This window comes from Procambarus clarkii, chromosome 59, assembly GCF_040958095.1.
Source record: "Procambarus clarkii isolate CNS0578487 chromosome 59, FALCON_Pclarkii_2.0, whole genome shotgun sequence".
NCBI lineage: Eukaryota > Metazoa > Arthropoda > Malacostraca > Decapoda > Cambaridae > Procambarus > Procambarus clarkii.
In genome coordinates, this window is record NC_091208.1 from 21,340,980 (window position 1) to 21,360,031 (window position 19,052).

General features: G+C 37.7%; 2 protein-coding genes across 2 annotated transcripts in view; one reads left to right on the plus strand and one right to left on the minus strand.

The window, feature by feature from the left end:
* The first annotated feature begins 302 nt into the window (after nt 1-302).
* Nucleotides 303-3,511, plus strand: LOC123768200 (mucin-22). The gene is made up of 2 exons (XM_045758624.2): nt 303-452; nt 683-3,511. Exon 2 carries the CDS (start codon nt 683-685, stop codon nt 2,693-2,695), a length of 2,013 nt encoding a protein of 670 aa, XP_045614580.2. The 5' UTR covers nt 303-452; the 3' UTR covers nt 2,696-3,511.
* Nucleotides 3,512-4,369: 858 nt separating this feature from the next.
* LOC123768198 (polyamine-transporting ATPase 13A3) overlaps nt 4,370-19,052 on the minus strand; it is a 41,876-nt gene continuing 27,193 nt past the window's right edge. The window contains 6 exon segments of the mRNA XM_069306954.1: nt 4,370-9,228; nt 13,767-13,945; nt 14,299-14,453; nt 15,087-15,215; nt 18,281-18,375; nt 18,613-18,819. Of these exon segments, the coding sequence (XP_069163055.1) occupies nt 9,070-9,228; nt 13,767-13,945; nt 14,299-14,453; nt 15,087-15,215; nt 18,281-18,375; nt 18,613-18,819 (924 nt within the window). The 3' untranslated portion in view covers nt 4,370-9,069.

Sequence of the window (19,052 nt, forward strand, 5' to 3'; positions counted from 1 at the left end):
CCTCTCACTAAGTAATTTCCCTTCCCCCTCCATTGGGCATTCCCCAATTCCCCTCCCTAAAGGGATCCACATTCCCTTCACTAAGTCTCTATAATTAGCAGCCTCACATCTCTGCTAGCAATTCACGAATATAATGTCTTTTCTAAATAAAAGTTTATGCTCGAAGAGCGTGTTAATAGGATGACAGAAGCCTAGACGAGGTGGTATTCCCGACACAAGATCTGACAAGATCTTTGGAGGAAGTGCATCATTGATTAAGTGCGAGGACATCACACTTCGCTGATAACGTGGAGGGTATTTGAACCCTTTAGCAGAGGTGGTTAGCATAGTCTCTCAGCAGACACCTCCACAAGCACACCACCAGTCAAGGCTTCAAGACTGTCAACAGTGTCAACTGTCAACTGCTCGCTGTCATCTTATACAAGAATACGTTGTATTACTCATTACTAAAGGTACGAAAAATTCGGGGCTGTGTTATTGTTATATTTTCGCTTAATACAGGTATAACGGCTGGCTTGTGACTTATATTTGATTCATTAAACAAAATATACCTAGGTCTTTAAAACGTGAGAATAGTTAAAATGCCAGTATTTTGTAAAATTTAAATATGTTATCGTGGCCATGAATGCATGACGGAATACTTTTCAATTTACGATACTAATTGTAAATTCATTTTACAAAGATGCGACCAGCTTGGGCAGCGATGGGAGCGTGCGTGGCTCTCCAGTTACTGATGGCAGCATATGGGGCTGTTGTAGTGACAGGTCCTCCAGAGATCAGCTCCCAGTGCCCCAACCCTGAAGAGGAGCACGTTACTCTTCTACCCAACCCAGACGATTGCTCTACCTACTACTCCTGCAGCTGGGGTGTCGCTTACCTCATGCAGTGCCCGGCGGGACTCCTCTTCGATGTTAATCTTCTCGTTTGTACCTGGTCTTGGGATGCTGTGTGTTACCTACCCACTACATTCACTACTGGCCACAGTGAGCAGCCTAGCACGACTACAGAGGTCTTCACTCAGCAGCCTAGCACAACTACAGAGGTAAACACTCCAGTCGTTACCACTGAAGAACCCAAAACTACAGTAATCACCACTGAAGAACCCAAAACTACAACAGTCACCACTGAGGAACCCAAAACCACAACAGTCACCACTGAAGAACCCAAAACTACAGTAATCACCACTGAAGAACCCAAAACTACAACAGTCACCACTGAAGAACCCAAAACTACAACAGTCACCACTGAAGAACCCAAAACTACAGTAATCACCACTGAAGAACCCAAAACTACAACAGTCACCACTGAGGAACCCAAAACTACAACAGTCACCACTGAGAAACCCAAAACCACAACAGTCACCACTGAAGAACCCAAAACTACAGTAATCACCACTGAAGAACCCAAAACTACAACAGTCACCACTGAAGAACCCAAAACTACAACAGTCACCACTGAAGAACCCAAAACTACAACAGTCACCACTGAGGAACCCAAAACCACAACAGTCACCACTGAAGAACCCAAAACTACAGAAATCACCACTGAAGAACCCAAAACTACAACAGTCACCACTGAAGAACCCAAAACTACAACAGTCACCACTGAAGAACCCAAAACTACAGTAATCACCACTGAAGAACCCAAAACTACAACAGTCACCACTGAAGAACCCAAAACTACAACAGTCACTACTGAAGAACCCAAAACTACAACAGTCACCACTGAGGAACCCAAAACTACAACAGTCACCACTGAGGAACCCAAAACCACAACAGTCACCACTGAAGAACCCAAAACTACAGTAATCACCACTGAAGAACCCAAAACTACAACAGTCATTACTGAAGAACCCAAAACTACAGTAATCACCACTGAAGAACCCAAAACTACAACAGTCACTACTGAAGAACCCAAAACTACAGTAATCACCACTGAAGAACCCAAAACTACAACAGTCACCACTGAGGAACCCAAAACTACAACAGTCACCACTGAGGAACCCAAAACTACAACAGTCACCACTGAAGAACCCAAAACTACAACAGTCACCACTGAGGAACCCAAAACTACAACAGTCACCACTGAGGAACCCAAAACTACAACAGTCACCACTGAAGAACCCAAAACTACAACAGTCACCACTGAGGAACCCAAAACTACAACAGTCACCACTGAAGAACCCAATACTACAACAGTCACCACTGAGGAACCCAAAACTACAACAGTCACCACTGAGGAACCCAAAACTACAACAGTCACCACTGAGGAACCCAAAACTACAACAGTCACCACTGAGGAACCCAAAACTACAACAGTCACCACTGAGGAACCCAGTACTAGACCAGTTACCTCTGATGAACCCAGTACTACAACAGTCACCACTGAGGAACCCAGTACTAGACCAGTTACCTCTGATGAACCCAGTACTACAACAGTCATCACTGAAGAACCCAGTACTACAGTAGTGCCAAATACATCCACAACACCACTACCTTTGCCCACATGTCCCCATGTTGATGGCAATGCCCACGTGTTGTTGGCCAACCCTAATGACTGCTCCACATTCTTCATGTGTATCGATGGTTCCCCGCACCTGTTCTCGTGTCCCCAGGGAACCTACTTCGACCAGAACCGCCAGGTGTGCAGCCACTCCCACTTCGTCAAGTGTGATCACAGGGTATTGGAGTGGTAGCTCCAGCTCCCACTACGTCAAGTGTGATCGCGGGGTATTGGAGTGGTATCTCCAGCTCTCACCACGTCAACTCCCCCTCTTGGTGATTCTCTTTTAGTAATAGTATGTATTATTATGTAAAAAGTAAATTATATATTATTTTAATTTATTTATATAATTGCTAGGTATTATAATGCGAATTTTTATTATAATGCGGTATTATACATGGAATAAGAATCCCTGTAATGTTCGAGTACTGAAGGATTTAACTAAATAATTTTTTTTTAATTTCTGGATAGGTATTCCAAAAATTAATATAAGCCTACTTAAGGCATGGAAAAGAAAACACCTGAATGATTGTCTTAATGAACTGCTTACATAAAAACGAATAGCAATGTATTGATGAATAACCATCAATTTGGATTAGGCCAACCATGAATTTAAGTACTGTATTTAGAAACTGATCTGGATCTACCCTGAAACGTTTAGTTTTAAGATTAGCAATAAACTTATTTTTCTATTCTAAATGGTAAGGTTGTTTATATGTACTGTTTTTTATAAATTGTGTAACTAGCATAGCAGTAGTTAGTTTTTACCTGTATTTACCTGAAGGCCACATCTCTCTAGTGGGCTCGATAGAACGTGATGCTGGCGGCTTGTCATCAAAGGTCCCACATTGTTGCTGAGGGTTTTTGTCCAGCTGTATTGCATTTTAATGGTTACAGGTCTATGTGTGTACCAACATATAGCATACAATGGATAAGAACATAACCACTGTAACAAACAAAATATAAAGCTTATGTGTTTTATAATAATAAAAATTGCATAAAATATTAATTTTATCGTTTAATTCGTTTATTATGCACCCCCATACTCTTCTTGTGGGTGGTAGTGGAAACGGTTACAGAGGCACATAATGGGCTCAGGGACTGAACCATAAAATTCATTTAGCTAAGCAAGTTAGTCTTGAGCTAGTTTACAAATTTAAATACAGGGTATATATTATTACATCAACAATGGGATCGAGACAGACCACAAGTACTGTAGTCTCTAAATTGTGTAACTTACATATGTGAAGAGTTCTTGTCATAATTTATATATTTATCCTGCCACACCGCCCCCCATCCAGTGGGCAGCAGTGGAAAGGTTACAATCACCCACAATTAACAAACTGGGGATATTTGGCTAAATCTTTTTGTAGCAGATAACTTTAAATAAAATATTTACACATATATTGAATATTTGTTGTAGTTATCTCTGAAATCACGAACCTTTTCACATTTCATCACATATTGATGAATGGTACGCGAATAATTTTGTTGACACCACAGTAGATAATGAAAATTCCAAGATACTTATAGCAGAGTCCAAGCCGAGCAGTAGTAACATCTTGGTATCTACCAATTTCATTGGATGATCCATAAATGTTGTTCTTCTTGCGTGATAGTATGATAAATGGAATTATGTACTAGTGTTGATTTCACTTTGCCTCAGATCTTCAAAGATTTGTTGAAGTTCTTGGTGTATTATTGCTCTCAGACTGCTCATAGTCAATCCAAGGTAATCAACTCCTCCTTTGAATTTATATATTTAATTTTTATATATCTCTAAAGGTGTTGTTTACAGTAGAAATTTTTTTTTTTTACTTTAACTGATCTTTAGGTTTTTAAACACTCAGGATTTCCAAAGTAAGTCTTGGTTCTGTAATTGTTTTATTTTGAAATATACAAGAAAAAATATATTTTTATTTTTTATACTGTATTACTGTATAAAATTAATCTCTGCAAAACATGGAACATAAAATACAATGATCACATTCTTAACTGGGCATAAGAGTCAGCTCAAGACACGATATTCTGTTACAAAAGTAAACGACCACGAATGTAAGGCAGAGGCAAGGAGCTGAATGATATGATAATAAACTTGCATGATTCAACAATTGTTATAAGAAACTTAACCACAAATATTTAAAACACTGAACATGGGAATGAAAGGCACAAGTTCTCACGATAATCATACAAAAGAACTGTATAATGATATTTACTAATATAGATATGCATCTTATTCAATAAAGAGGTGACCTATATTTTCATTCTAAATAGTAATTGAAGAAAACAGTTCTTGTCATTTTACTTCACAGGTTACCCAACTGCAAGTAAATATATACTAAAAATGGTAACACCTTGTGACAATTTTTTATAAATGGCCCAATACAAAGGCAGTGCAGTTTACTTATTAGTGTTACTTAATAGTGAACTCAGAACAGTCTTAATACACCAGTTGCCAGCTTCAGTAATCCATCTTCCACAATGCAGTCATATTACACACCAGACTCAAAATTACAATTACTATATTAACTGACAAGAGTGTTTGTGTTAGCACATTTAATCTGTAACAGACAATATTCCTCTGTTCTCATTAAAAGATCAACAATTACTGGCATACATTACCATTCTCAAATTATACTGGCCATTATACTTAAAGCATAGTCGAAGGAAATGGTTTTATTATTTTTCCTTATATACTAAGACAGGTTATACAGGTTATAATACTGGAAATGTGTATTTCTGCTTAAAAAACTATATATTGTACTGTACATTGTTATGTCTTTAATCCTCGTACTTTGTTGTGTACAGCTCCAGGACAACGTCTAATTCAGATTTTCTCAATTAACACTAGTTTTGTTTCCTAATAATTTTTTCAAACATCTAATTCAAAATTAAAATCATCATCATTCTTTCAACATAACTATTTTCCTTAATTCCCAAAAGAATCCCACCCTATATCCATTAGGTTAAATAGTGACATTAAAATGCATCTTACTAAATCATTCCTCCATACACTTCACAAACCATTGTTAATTCATGCTCTGCAGTGTATCATTCACTAGACCAACCAGAATGTTAACTTTATTAAATCAACCAGTACTCTTAAGTACTGCTAAGCATATCAATCACTATACAAGCTACCATGTTAATTCATTCTCTCCATTGCATCATACACTATATGAACCAGTATGTTAATGCATTCTCTCTCATTTATCATTTTCTCTTCACTCTGTTCATATCATAAGGGTTATTTGAATACCCAAAACAATTTGTCCAATTCTCAGTTAATTGATGTAATGAATGTGCTGCCTCACAATATAACATTATGAGGGATAATTAAAATTTCAAGTAACCGGAACACAAAATAATTAAGAGCAACGAGTTGGTGGATTGTCCCAACAGTTTTTACAAATAGAGGATTGAGTAACGCTGAGTTAATACATTTTCTCTCTCTACTGATGATGCAAAACAAGTCTCATAATATCAACATCAAAATACTCTAAAATTACTACAATTATATGGTACATAAATAAGATATATCCATAAAAGAAAAGATATTTAGGCAAAGTCAGGTACTGGAATGTGTTAAGGTACTTGGCGCCATATAAACATATATTATTTTTGTGCGAGTGCGTGCGCCAGCGTGTGCAACACTATCCAGGCAGCGCCATAAGCAAGTAACAATATGACTCACTCTCCCATTTACCTAGATAAGGCAAGACAGCACCAGATACTGTATAGTCAGAGTAAACCTTAAACATGATTAGTTGGCAAGTAAGAAAATCTTACCTACAAATATAAAATTCTCTCTGAACAAGGTCACTTATCTACTAATTATAAAAATATAATTAGAAAAGTTTATACACTAAGGTCTTGAATCCTAGTAAATAATATATTTGTTTAGTAATTCTGCCAAAAGTATTATTATCAAGCTGGATAATGAACAAAACTACTTCATTACAAAAATTAAATGCCTATAAAAATTGCTCATTCCTGACTTTTTTATCTGTAAAGAATAATGAAAACTCTTAACACTTTCGCGCTTTATATTAGAGATAACTCGTCACTGGTTTTTCTTACGATTCCGCATAACTGCCTACTTTTCTCATCAATCGAAAAAATATTTCTATAAATTCCATTTTTTAACCGAAATGAATGGGGATACTTTTGTTTTGTAGAGAATTTATTTGCGAATTTTTTGGTACCAGAATGAATATTATATCACATAAACTTCTATGAGTAAAAAAAAAAATACACAAAGTATGTTTGGGGGTGTGGCGAGCGTGTGGCAGTGGGTTCCCTTTAGCCGTTGATATATCCAACACGTGGGAAATATTTGTATGTGTTATGTATATGTCTGTGTAGGGAATTTTACTGCGATCACTGTCATACAAATTATAAAATGTTTCAACAAGTATAAACATGACAAACATCAAACGAACGAAAACAATGCGTTCGTTTCTGCCGCGAACGCATACTGAGCGACGTGGTTCTATATTTGGCGCTTCTCTTACACATGCTTTGTACAAATGTTGTACAGTTCATCTTATAGAAAATTTTATTGCGAACACATTGGTATAAAAAAGAAATACGTACATAGAAAAGTAGGGTCAGGAAACGTATAAACTTTCCAAGCATGATTTCCCACCTGTGTTTTCGCCAGTGCGCTCGCGGCTAACTACTCTCCACTTCACACACTCTTGCGGGTGGGCAATTACCTATATTAAACATTCATATGCATATGTCCGTGTAGAGAATTTTATTGCGATTCCAATGATACCAAAATTAGCGATGTAGGACAACTGTAGGCTTCGCAACCATTAAGAGAGTGGAAACATTTTGTTGCTGTTTGGCGCTCTCGGCGAGTGATCTGCATAGTTTTTTATTTGGTGTTGATACTCCTTATGCTTGGGCGGCATTTTATAGGTATGCTCTTATAGACAATTTCATTGCGAACACAGTGATACCAAATTTAAATACGTGCGCCTTCAATTATTGTCAGGACAGTCAAAAAGAGTGTACACTTTTTCGGTCTTACCGCGTAGGCGCGCGAAGTGCCAAAAGCATCTGGGGTATTGTTTTTTTTTGAGCGCCGAGAGCGCGAAAGTGTTAATACTATTGCTGATAAGAAGCCCAAATTAGTGAAGAGCACAACAGTATGCTTCATCAATATGGAATCATGTTTACGGAAGTGAGAATTTAACTTGTATCTCGTCAACGCAATGACATCTTATCTCCGGCAGGAGAAAAGTACAAATACAGAAGCCATTCTAAAAGTTATGACTTTTCTAATGCCCAGCAATTTATATATAATACAACAGTTCCAATAGGTGAGGGAGGACATTCTCTATAGTTTAAGGATGAGCACTTGCTTTCAGTGTCCAAAATACTGTATTAACACACAAAGCAATCACATTAATGTGATGTATCAATGAGAAAATCAATAGGTGCCATGAGGAGAATTTGAACTTATGCTCTGGGTACTCCCAAGCAATGCCTTAGACCACTACACCACGACATGGTCAAAAGTATTACAACCTGGGATTCAACTGAATCCTCTAGGGGTTCCACTGAAGCTAACCCTGGTTAGGCTTAGGCTTTATTTTTTACAGATCTGCTGTGCTAAAATCTGCACAGCAACCAGGAGTTTTGTTATTCAATACCAACCAGTACATTGTCAGTAACATTGTGTCTGCAGAGGCTTTCTTAAAGGCTTTTATATGTCAAACATTCTCTCTAAATAAAGTTTCTCAAATGTCATTGTCAGCACAGTTGGAGCACAGCCAGAAGGTCCCAGGTACTATTCCCGTACAGGACAGACACATTTGTGCACGTTTCCTCACACCGATGTCTCTGCCCACCTAGCAGTAAGTAGGTACCTGGGAGTTAGACAACTGTTGTGAGTTGCATCCTGGACAAAGGTCATCTCTTGACCTAGGCAGACATTAATAAGCCTAACAAGCTTTCTATCCCTGATAACGGGAAACAATGTTACTAGACTAGACATCCAACTACCTTCAGTGTAGTTGACTTAGATTGGCTTAAGACAAATTACAGCTATATTTCATTTCCTGTGAAAGAATACATCAATTAAAGAGGCAGATATACAATAAATGTGTTTGATTTTATTCAGAAATATAAAATAAATTTTATATTTATAATATACACATACACAGTAGAAATACTATGATAGTTAAATTGTAAAAGGAATTGTATATTTTAATTGGTACATTAAAAATGCATCAGGTACTGTGTCCATCATGCACATAACATTAACAATCATTTGTGATTGTATTATATATTGACGAATGTTTATAATTAAATTACAGTATGTATTGTATAGCTATTTTCATATCGGTTAAAAAAAAATCCTCTATACATTAAATGTGCTTTTTCCTGTTGTCAACTAACTTATAAAACTTTAGAATTTGCACATACAGTACAGCACAAATATTTAAATTAAAATTTATGGTAGCAAGATAAACTACAACCAGTGATCACAAAAATATATCTTTAATTAGCTTACTGATAAAATTTACATAGATAAAGACATGAACGTAATAATTATCACGTTCCGTGACAACCATTGATTGGAGTTTCAACTGGTGGCCAGCTGACGTCTTCATCCATATCTCGCAGCACGATTTTGTATCGGTTCTTCGGCTGACGCTTGCAGGTAATCCACTGGAAAAATTTCTTCAGTGTGCGGCTGCTTGCAAAGAAGTACTGTTGTAGAGAAAATTACAAAATGTTAAAAGAATGACTAATGCTAATCATGCATAAAAAAAAAAGTTAAAAATAAACTTTATTTGGAGGTAATATTTTACCTCCAAAGCATTTTCAAAAATCTTAAAGGTGGGAAACATTATTTCAAAATATTCTTCTTTCATCTTGTTTCCCTGTTTGTTCTATTCAACCAAAAACAATCACATAAAAGAGATACAACATAATCCTGATGCACACAAAAATAACAGTTGCACAAAAATCAAGCACTAAATGCAATGAAACACCTCTTTCTGTTAGAGCCCCGGTGGCTTCCATTAGCTATCTCACTCAGATTGCTCCAATCTACCAGTCACATCAGTTCATTGGCCTACCAGGGACCAGAGCCAAAACCTGGCCCCTTCACGTGAGGTGCAGGGAGCAAACTTTCTGGATGCTAGGGAAAGCATCCAGAAAGTCAGCGAAGCTAAACAGACAACTGTTGGATTCACAAGACTCAAAAGCCACTAAAATGCCAAATAACTCCCCAAACAAAACAAAGCAAACAAAAGAAAACACACAAAACTACCTAGAACCTGAAAGTACTGAATGCCGCCACCTGGCATTCAGTCCAGCATCAGCTATCAAATCGGTTCACAAGCAGATAAACACCACCATGAACTGATGAACATGGGAGGGAGGGAAGAGACAGGTAGCCACCAAAGGCTATACCAGAAACAGCCCTTTCATTACATTCAATGCTGGGTTTCTGGGGAAGCCCCTTGGTGGATCCCTGTAGCTAAATAACCACAGAGAAAATTTGAGACTTACCAGAGAAGAGGAGAGGCAGCAGGCACTAAGTCAAAGTAGAGTCCTATGTCTGGGAAACATGACCTAGGGCAACACAGGACTAAAGAGGACCAGGGACATTGACTAAATACCTGGCCATCATGACCTTGTTAGTTTGCCAAAACCCCCGAGCTTGAATATCTGCCCAAGACATATTAAAGAAGATCGCTGCAAGTAAAGCATATTTGTGAACATCAAAAGCTCGAGAATAGACCGCAGGTTGGGTAGCCTTGATGACAATGTGGAGAACCTGCGAAATACAAGCCTTTGAACAGAGGACCAAGGAGACTGGATCAACCCAAAGAGCATCCACAAAAGCTGAGGATAAGAGAACCATTTCCTGTCAGTATACAACCCTTCTCAGAATCAACAAAATATCAGGAAGAATCCATGGGCATCAAATAGCCCAAATTGGGCTTCCCTACAGTCCAGAAAGCTTGCCATGAAAACTCTGCTCCAGAGTGAAAGTCATCATCCAATGCCTGAGAAAGAAAGGTGTTTTCTACAGGAGAAGGTACAGAGGAAGCATGAGGTTGTGAAGGAGAAAACTCTATATAACCTTAATTGGACTAGATAGCTCAACTACCACAATGCTTAAGAATGAAGGGACAACCCCCAGAATTTGTTGAGCTACACCCATAGCTAAACCCTGCCGTGACTCCAAAACACTAACACATTTTGGAGCTGGAAACAGAGGGGGTAAGAACTGAAACAGGGCAAACCAAACCTGCCTGGGAAGGAGGAAGGGGCGTCTCCAGAGCCAGGGTGGAAATTGCCAACACCTCAAATTCTGGGTCCCTATACACCACACAGGGCAGTCCCAGGCTTCCATCCAAGTACAACACCATGAACGGTGAAACCAGGCAAACCTAGCCTCTAATGTGGCAGCTGCCTGAACTGCCTCTACTTCAGAGGCAGGATCAAGTAGGATCAGATCCTGTGGGGGACAAATACCATAGGATTTGGAGTCGTAAGAGTCATGGCAGTGGCAGAAAGAATGATCATCATCAAGTAACAACAGTGACGAACAGTCTTCAAACTCATAATGGGTGAGACTGGCTCAACAGACCATCCTTTATACATAACTGACCTTGCTAGAGACCCGCTGGGAATGCAAGGGACTGCCGATAATAAGCCAGACAGGCGCTCACAAGCACTGGGGATGCTCGGCAAAGGAACCAGCAGCCCATTCCTTGCTGCAGCGTGCTGCCTGGTACTTTCACAGCACAGAATGCCACATGCTGCAGCATTCAGTACTTTCAAGTTCTAGCTAGCTCTGTGTGTGTTTTGTTTATTTTGAATTGCTTGAGTTATTAGGCAGTTAAGTGAGTTTTGAGCCTTGTGAATCCAGTAGTTGTCTGTAAAGCTTCACTAACTTTCTGGATGATTTCCTGGTGAAATGGCAGAATGTCATCTGCGCCCTGCACCTCATGTGAAAGATCCATGTTTTGGCTTTGGAAGGCCAAATGAACTTGTGCAACTTATATGACTGGTAGACTGGAGTAATCTAAGCGAGATAGCTAATGAGCCACCAGTGGGCTTCCCAGAAATTAGATACACTCTTAATTATCCTCACCTTTGCTAATCCATATCACAAAAACTATTTACATTTAACATAACATTTGGTGCAAGATTTTACTGCTTCTCTTTTATCTCATTCATTTGGAAACTTTGCAAATTATACTTGAGCTGCAGCGAGAGGTTTGGATGGAGTGGTAATGCCTACCCTCATGTTCAGCTGCAAGTCCAGTGTGGCATAAGCAAGAAAGATCAAGAATTAGATACATGAAAATGAATAATCTGGGATACATTTGCAGCGTTGGAGAATAGATAGAATAAGGAATGAAATGGTCATGGAAGATCTGAAGTGCAAAATATAAATGGTAAGAATGATGGCATCAATCCAGTAGAATGAAAGTGGATAAAAAATGAAAGATGGTTTTAGATAAAACAAAAGTGAATTATTCATTCCCTTTACCATTCACACTACAGTATATAGTATTGCAGCTAAACAAGTAATAACATAGTTCAGCATTTGTCTACAACAGCATCCCACTGCTTCATAAACAAGATCTGCAGTGCCGCTCAAGAATTATCATATAATATACAGTCAAAATGCATTCATTCCCTACTTACAAACCATTTCAAACTTGCTTTGTCCCTTAGCATATACCATGCTGCTCACATTTTATCCTTTTTCCCCCTTTCTCAACATGTCCAGCCATCACCACTGCTGCTTTCTCTCTTACTCTCGACTACGCTCACCTTTTCACCACTTCACCATTATCTGTTCAGTCATTCAACCAGTCCAAGTGATCTCAGAATGACTTCTGCACTCCACATCTCTCCATGGCATTATTATTCCTTTATCTGTTCTCTTAACACTACATGCATGCTTTGCAGATTCTCCCTTTCTGTTATTATAATTCTTGATTATTGATTTGATGGTCCAAATGGTTGGACACCATTCCTTTCCTCCATGCTATCCCAAAATTCCTGTCCTCATATCCCTTCCACATGCTATAGTCATACAGGGTTAGTGTTTCTTCCCCAGAATTATCTTGCCTTACCTCTCCCACCATAACAATCCACATTAACTTTTATCAGTATACTCTATCAATGATATTGTAAACTACAGTACTCGACATAAGTCTCTATCACTCACCAATCCGTCCTAATAACATGTCACATTTTGTTGACATTTTACCTAAAGCCAAAAACTGTTGTACTGGAAAATAATAGCAACTCGCAAAATTGACAAGGTACTGTTTTCTATTTGTGGCTCCTCTGGTAGGTCAGGATGAGGCACTTTAGCACGATAGTTTCTTGACAATGGGAACGATCGCAAGAACAGGCTGCACTCACTTCTGTATGTAAAATTTGACACAGTATTTCAATTAGGCCTATACTGTATACTAGATTTGAAACTGCCTTAATGTAAGTATCTCTACACACCTTCCACCATGGAAACTCACCTTGTTCACCCCTGATCAATTTCTCAGCAATGTATACTCTTCTATTCACTATCTTGCTATACAATATTCCCAATACACTCGGTATATTATTGCCTCTAATTCTTGCATTCAATTCACTAGTATTTATACAATACTTCAGTATAACAGCTCTTCTCAATCACCGGGCACAGTACAGTACCCGAATTCTATGCCTTTTAACAAAATCTCCACCCACTCAATTTCATTTTATTCACCACATTTAATAATTTTTACTTTTACCTCAATCAACACTTAGTTTTCCCCACATTTCTCATCTTCCACTCCACCAATCTTCCTGCTGGTTGAGCAGGAAGACTTACTTCTTCCCAAAATGAACATCTTATTTTCTTAAATTTCTGAACAAAAACTTTTAAAATAATCTTTCATATACCTTTTATTCTCATCATACATCTTACCAATTTTACTCATTCACATTGCTTCCATACAAACCAATTCTATTTCTTATCATATATTCCTTTTGTAACACACTTGCCATGCATTCCTAACCAAACGTTTCTTGTATACCATCCGACATGTCACTACGGTTCATTTAGTCATAGGCTCTTTCTGCAAGATCACAATCAATCTATTTTTGTTCATCAGCCAATTCGCTCCCTTGATTTATCAATATTCTTTTACAACCTGTAACAATTTATTCAGCTGTCTCATAATACAATAAAATTATAATAAGGCTGTAATGTAAAAACTGTAACAATTTACCTCTGTGCTCATTGAAATGACAAAGTGTGTAGTGGCAATGAGAAGAAGACCAATCCTGAACATGAAGTAGCTGTCAGGATCATACTTTATTTTCATGAGATGCATGAGCCAAGGCAATGGCCACAGCAGCATCAACATGGACGTTGCCGTTAGTGTCAACAGCGACGCAGTAAGCCACACTGGAAATAATAAACCATGCTTTACCCTTATTGAAGACAGCTATATTGTGCAGGCGATGAGTCACAATAACGTGGCTGAAGTATGTTGACCAGACCACACACTAGAAGGTGAATGGACGACGACGTTTCGGTCCGTCCTGGACCATTCTCAAGTCGTTTGTTTAGTGTGTGTACAACGTCGTCGTCCTTTCACCTTCTAGTGTGTGGTCTGGTCAACAGCTATACTGTACACTACTTGGCAAGTTAGTGGGTATTAGTGTCAATATCTTTAAATATGATAATGATCTAATGTATATTTATCAATGTTTAAATTTAGGATATATTTCAGACAAAATTTAATTCCTTAACTGTACCATTAGTAAAGAGTGGTTTCCTGAAAGGCCGTCCTGGGGAGTACGCCACACAGAGGGTCAGATACTGGAAGCTTGAGATGTAGAAAATAGTGGTAGTTTCCCAGCTTACCACATTGTCAGGATTTGTATCACCACTTGGTTTGTTGGCCTCGAACCTTTCAAATTAAAATTGTTTACCCAAATTTTGTTATAACGTTTGAAAAGTCTTAATTCGACTAAATATTCACTACAATGCAGAATGAATTTGAAGTAAAACTTAAGCATCAACCATATAAGAAAGTCAAGTACTGAAGAGTAGACTACTGTCTACTCTTTTTAGCTTCCTTAAATGACCAGCCCTTGTTAAAACTTGCTTTACATGTATGATAGTTTACTGTGGTGCAAATATGACTTGGTGTGTAAAGAATTAACTCAATAGTAACTATATAAAGTGAATATCCATGCCATGTACCCCCCCACCTTCATAAGAGTAATAATAGCATTTCCTTGCAAGAACCAACATAAGATGACTACAAGTGAGAAAGGGAACACAAGCTACTTCAATGGAAGGATTTTCTTAAGACTGCTTCTACTTTATTAATTGCATACCTAAAGCACAAATTCCAAACAAAATATTCATTGATTTACAAAGCCTTAGGAAGTATATCTCCATCAGCAGATACAGCAAAAGCTATAGTTTACTGAAAGTCAATTTTCTCCATAACAATGAATTATTTAAAACATTTAAAACTGAAAAAAATATTAGGCTTAAGATGCAATACCTATATAAATACAAGCTTCAAACATACCAGGGTTGTTGCAAAAGATAAAAATAAGCGATGACTTGGAAAAAGATGACAAGGAAGATCTGTGACATGACGGAAAACAAGTTGACGGGTCCGAGCAGGTTACCAAGTGGTTTTTCTGCCACAAGCTCACTGGAAGCAACAGAATGTATTGTCATGTCATACAAGCTCAACTCTTTATCAATACTTGTGCCTCCTTTAACTGAGATTGGCAACATGGAGTCACAATGCACCAAATCATTATTTTTTAAAAGCTGATAAGCATGAAAATTATACCTAAATCTGCAGTGAATACATTGGATACTAACTCAATGAGTGCTGCACTATTTGGATACAGGTCAAGGGACTACTGCACTATTTAGATATATTATCGTACAACAAATAAACATAAAGTAATGCATTTCATCTAAATATAAAGCAAAAGCATGATGATAAGCACTGTGATGTCCCCAATGATATTTGGGTTTGTTTCATGCCAAGTTCAAAAACACACGTGTTTACGGTAGCCGGGCCTACCAGCATTGTCGATTTACCTACTGTTTACACACCAATAATGCCTTATTCTACCTAAAGTACAGTATCACAGTACAGTATCAAGTAGTTTGATGGACTACGCTATTATTTAAGGAAAATAAACTTTAAAGCTAACTTGCGCAAACAGTATAATAGTCTACCTTATTGTGAAACAGTGTATATCAGTACAGTAATGAGAAGTATGTGCACAGCAAGGGTTTAGGCCCCAACACTGGAATATTAACAAGTTCTATTGTTTTGTTAAATGTAACTATTCATTAAATGCCAAGGTCTGTTATTTAAATAAATACTGTAAATTCAAAATGTTAGTACAATGTGACAACACCCTAACAGTAGATTTACTCCATTTATTTATAAAGTACAGCATTCTTATAGTGATTAATTAATTCTGGCAAACAAAAGTCAAGCTTACTTCAATATAGAAATGGAATGCTCATTTTGGTAGATAAAAGCAAACCAAGGTTTATGCTTCAGGAATTGGCAAACACACCACAAATCTGTTGCTTCTGTACTCGAAGCAAACAATGGAGGTTTGATAAAAAATTTTTATGCTGTTTAACAAAGATGCCAGGAATCTGAATTCTATAAAAACTATTTTGCATAAAAATTTGTCCAAAGGTGTGAAAAAACATTTGAATTCCATATCTATACAAAATTAAATATAGCTGTATTTCAAACCCCTAAATGGTCTTAGAAACTGGCATTTTATTGTAAACATACAAATCCAAAAACAGCCTAATTACCATTTAAGGTCATGCAATTGATTGTTCAGGACCAACATTGAGCCTCAGAGAGAGACAGTTAAAAAAGGACTGAGTGTGGAGAACAATTATCTTCCCTTTGACAATCTTTTCATTTTTCTTACTTTAACGATTACGTGTGATAACGAAGTAAATTTCCTAAGATGAAGAACCTGATACTAGTAAATCTGTGGGAGGAGAAATTAAATTTTAGCTCTTGGGTATTAGTCAATCAGTCAAATAATTCTTTGTCTACCACTATAGTAATGAATCACAGGCCTACAATATGAAATCATGTCCTACAGTAGTCGAGTCATAGAGTCTACTTTATGGAATCAGTTTACAGTGGTGAATCACAGCCTACAGTAATGGATCACAGCCTACAGTAATGAATTACAGCCTACAGCAATGAATCACAGCCTACAGTAATGAATCACAGCCTACAGTAATGAATCACAGCCTACAGTAATGAATCACAGCCTACAGCAATGAATCACAGCCTACAGTAATGAATCACAGCCTACAGTAATGAATCACAGCCTACAGTAATGAATTACAGCCTATAATAAATAATCACAAGCTACAGTAATGAATAACAGGCTTTAGTAAACGTGCACAATGCCATCACATTAACATGAAGAGTCAATGAGAAAGTCAGTAGGAGCCGTGAGGAGGATTCGAATCCGCTCACTTGGTTACCCCTAAGTTCTAGCGCCCTAGACCACTACACCCCTCTTTTCAGACTGCAGCAATGAATCAAAGCCTACAGTAATGAATACCAGGCTACATTAATGGAATCACAGGCTACAGTAATGAAACACAGGCTACATTAATGGAATCACAGGCTACAGTAATGAAACACAGGCTATAGTGAATAGTAATGAATCACAGCCAACAGGCTATAGTAATGAATCACAACCTATAGCAATGAATCACATTTTAAACCAATGAACTATAGCCTATAGATTTAATGAATCATAACCAACCAAGTTAATGAATCACAGCCTACAGTAATGCCTGCCTCCTATTTAATGAATCACAGCCTACATCAATCAATCCCAGGCTACTGTAATGAATCAGCCTACAGTAATGAATAACAAGAGTGTAGACCTAATGAATCACAGAATACAGTGATGAACTGCTGGTTACAACAATGAATCACAACCTAACAGCAATGAACAAGACTCCATTAATGAATTGCAGCCCACAACAATGAATCACAGCCTACAACAATGAATCACAGCCTACAACAATGAATCACAGCCTACAACAACGAATCACAGCCTATAACAATGAATTGCAGCCTACAATAATAAATCGCAGCCTAAAACAATGAATCGCAGCCTACAGTTATGAATTATAGTCTCAGTAATGACTCATAGTCTCAGTAAGTCCATTCCCATCCAGTAGTTGACCACAAAGACGCATTCATCAATTGTAACATGCTGTTCATTCAAAATAGGAATTTTATCAAATACATACTAATATTGTTATATATTAGCATATTATGCATATTTATGCTTTGGTTAGGTTAGGTGTTTAGGTTCTGGTGGGAATTATTTGTATTTGTAGTACGTGGGTGTAGCATTTACACCGTTGTGGTTCGAACAACAGTCGTCAGCAAAACACTTGATCCGGAAATGCTCGGTCGTCATCTGTAGTGAGTCGAGTGTAAACCGTTTTTCATTCATAAACGGGGGTTTGGCGGATGAATGGAATGGTCTTTGGCATTTGTTTAAGAGGATGGGCTGCAGTAATGACTCAATAGCCTAGATTAATGAATCACAGGCTTCAGTAAGGATTCACAACCTACAGCAATGAATCACAGTGATTTACACAAGATGATTCGTAATCTTTGGTCATTCAGTGTAAAGCACAGTATCTTAAGACTCGTACAGTTAGAGCTGTACCTGCAGTACTTACCGGCTAGGCCCCGTGTAGCCCATGAAGATGGCAACAGTAGTTACAATAAAAAGATCAATGTAGAGGAACTGGGGGTCAGAGAGATTAGTATAGGCCTGAAAAAATATAATAAAATCTATATTACTTTCAACACATGCACAAGCTAAAAGCCCCCCTATTTACACACAGCATTTTGGGCAAGTCTTATAGCTAAATGCAGAGAAACAGAGAAGGCCCAATAACATCAGCAATGAATTTGTGGTGTAATTATATTGTACAGTTTTTATCATGGATATGGATATATGGATTTGTTTTTATGGATATGCTTAATGAACTAGGACTACGTAACTCACTGAATAAAGTATTAGCACTGAGATAAACTGGATAATGCTGTAGAGAGCCATGTACTTGAAGACAGAGAAGTTGGTGGTGAGAGCGCATCGACCTTCACACACAACCTGAGGCACACACTCAATGTTATTGGTCCTGGAGGTGAAGGGGGCGGCAACACTGGCCTCGGCCTCAGACAATGAAATGCCTACATGTGCTGCTTTCAGTGCCTGGATCAAATTAAGAACATTATTTATATCAATGCAATGAAAATCATTTAATGTTCCTTATAAATAATTTTATATAGGAGAAAAACCAGACATGTTCATAATATCAAAAGAATAAAAGGGCATGGCTGGAAACTTAAGACACTCATTATCGAAAGATGGGGAACAAATCTTTTTATTGTAAAAATAGAATGGAAATGGAATGAACTAGACAAGCTATCCACACTATTTAACAA

What these genes read in the sequence shown, in the direction of transcription:
- LOC123768200 (XM_045758624.2), top strand. Translation starts at nt 683, where the DNA reads ATGCGACCAGCTTGGGCAGCGATGGGAGCGTGCGTGGCTCTCCAGTTA.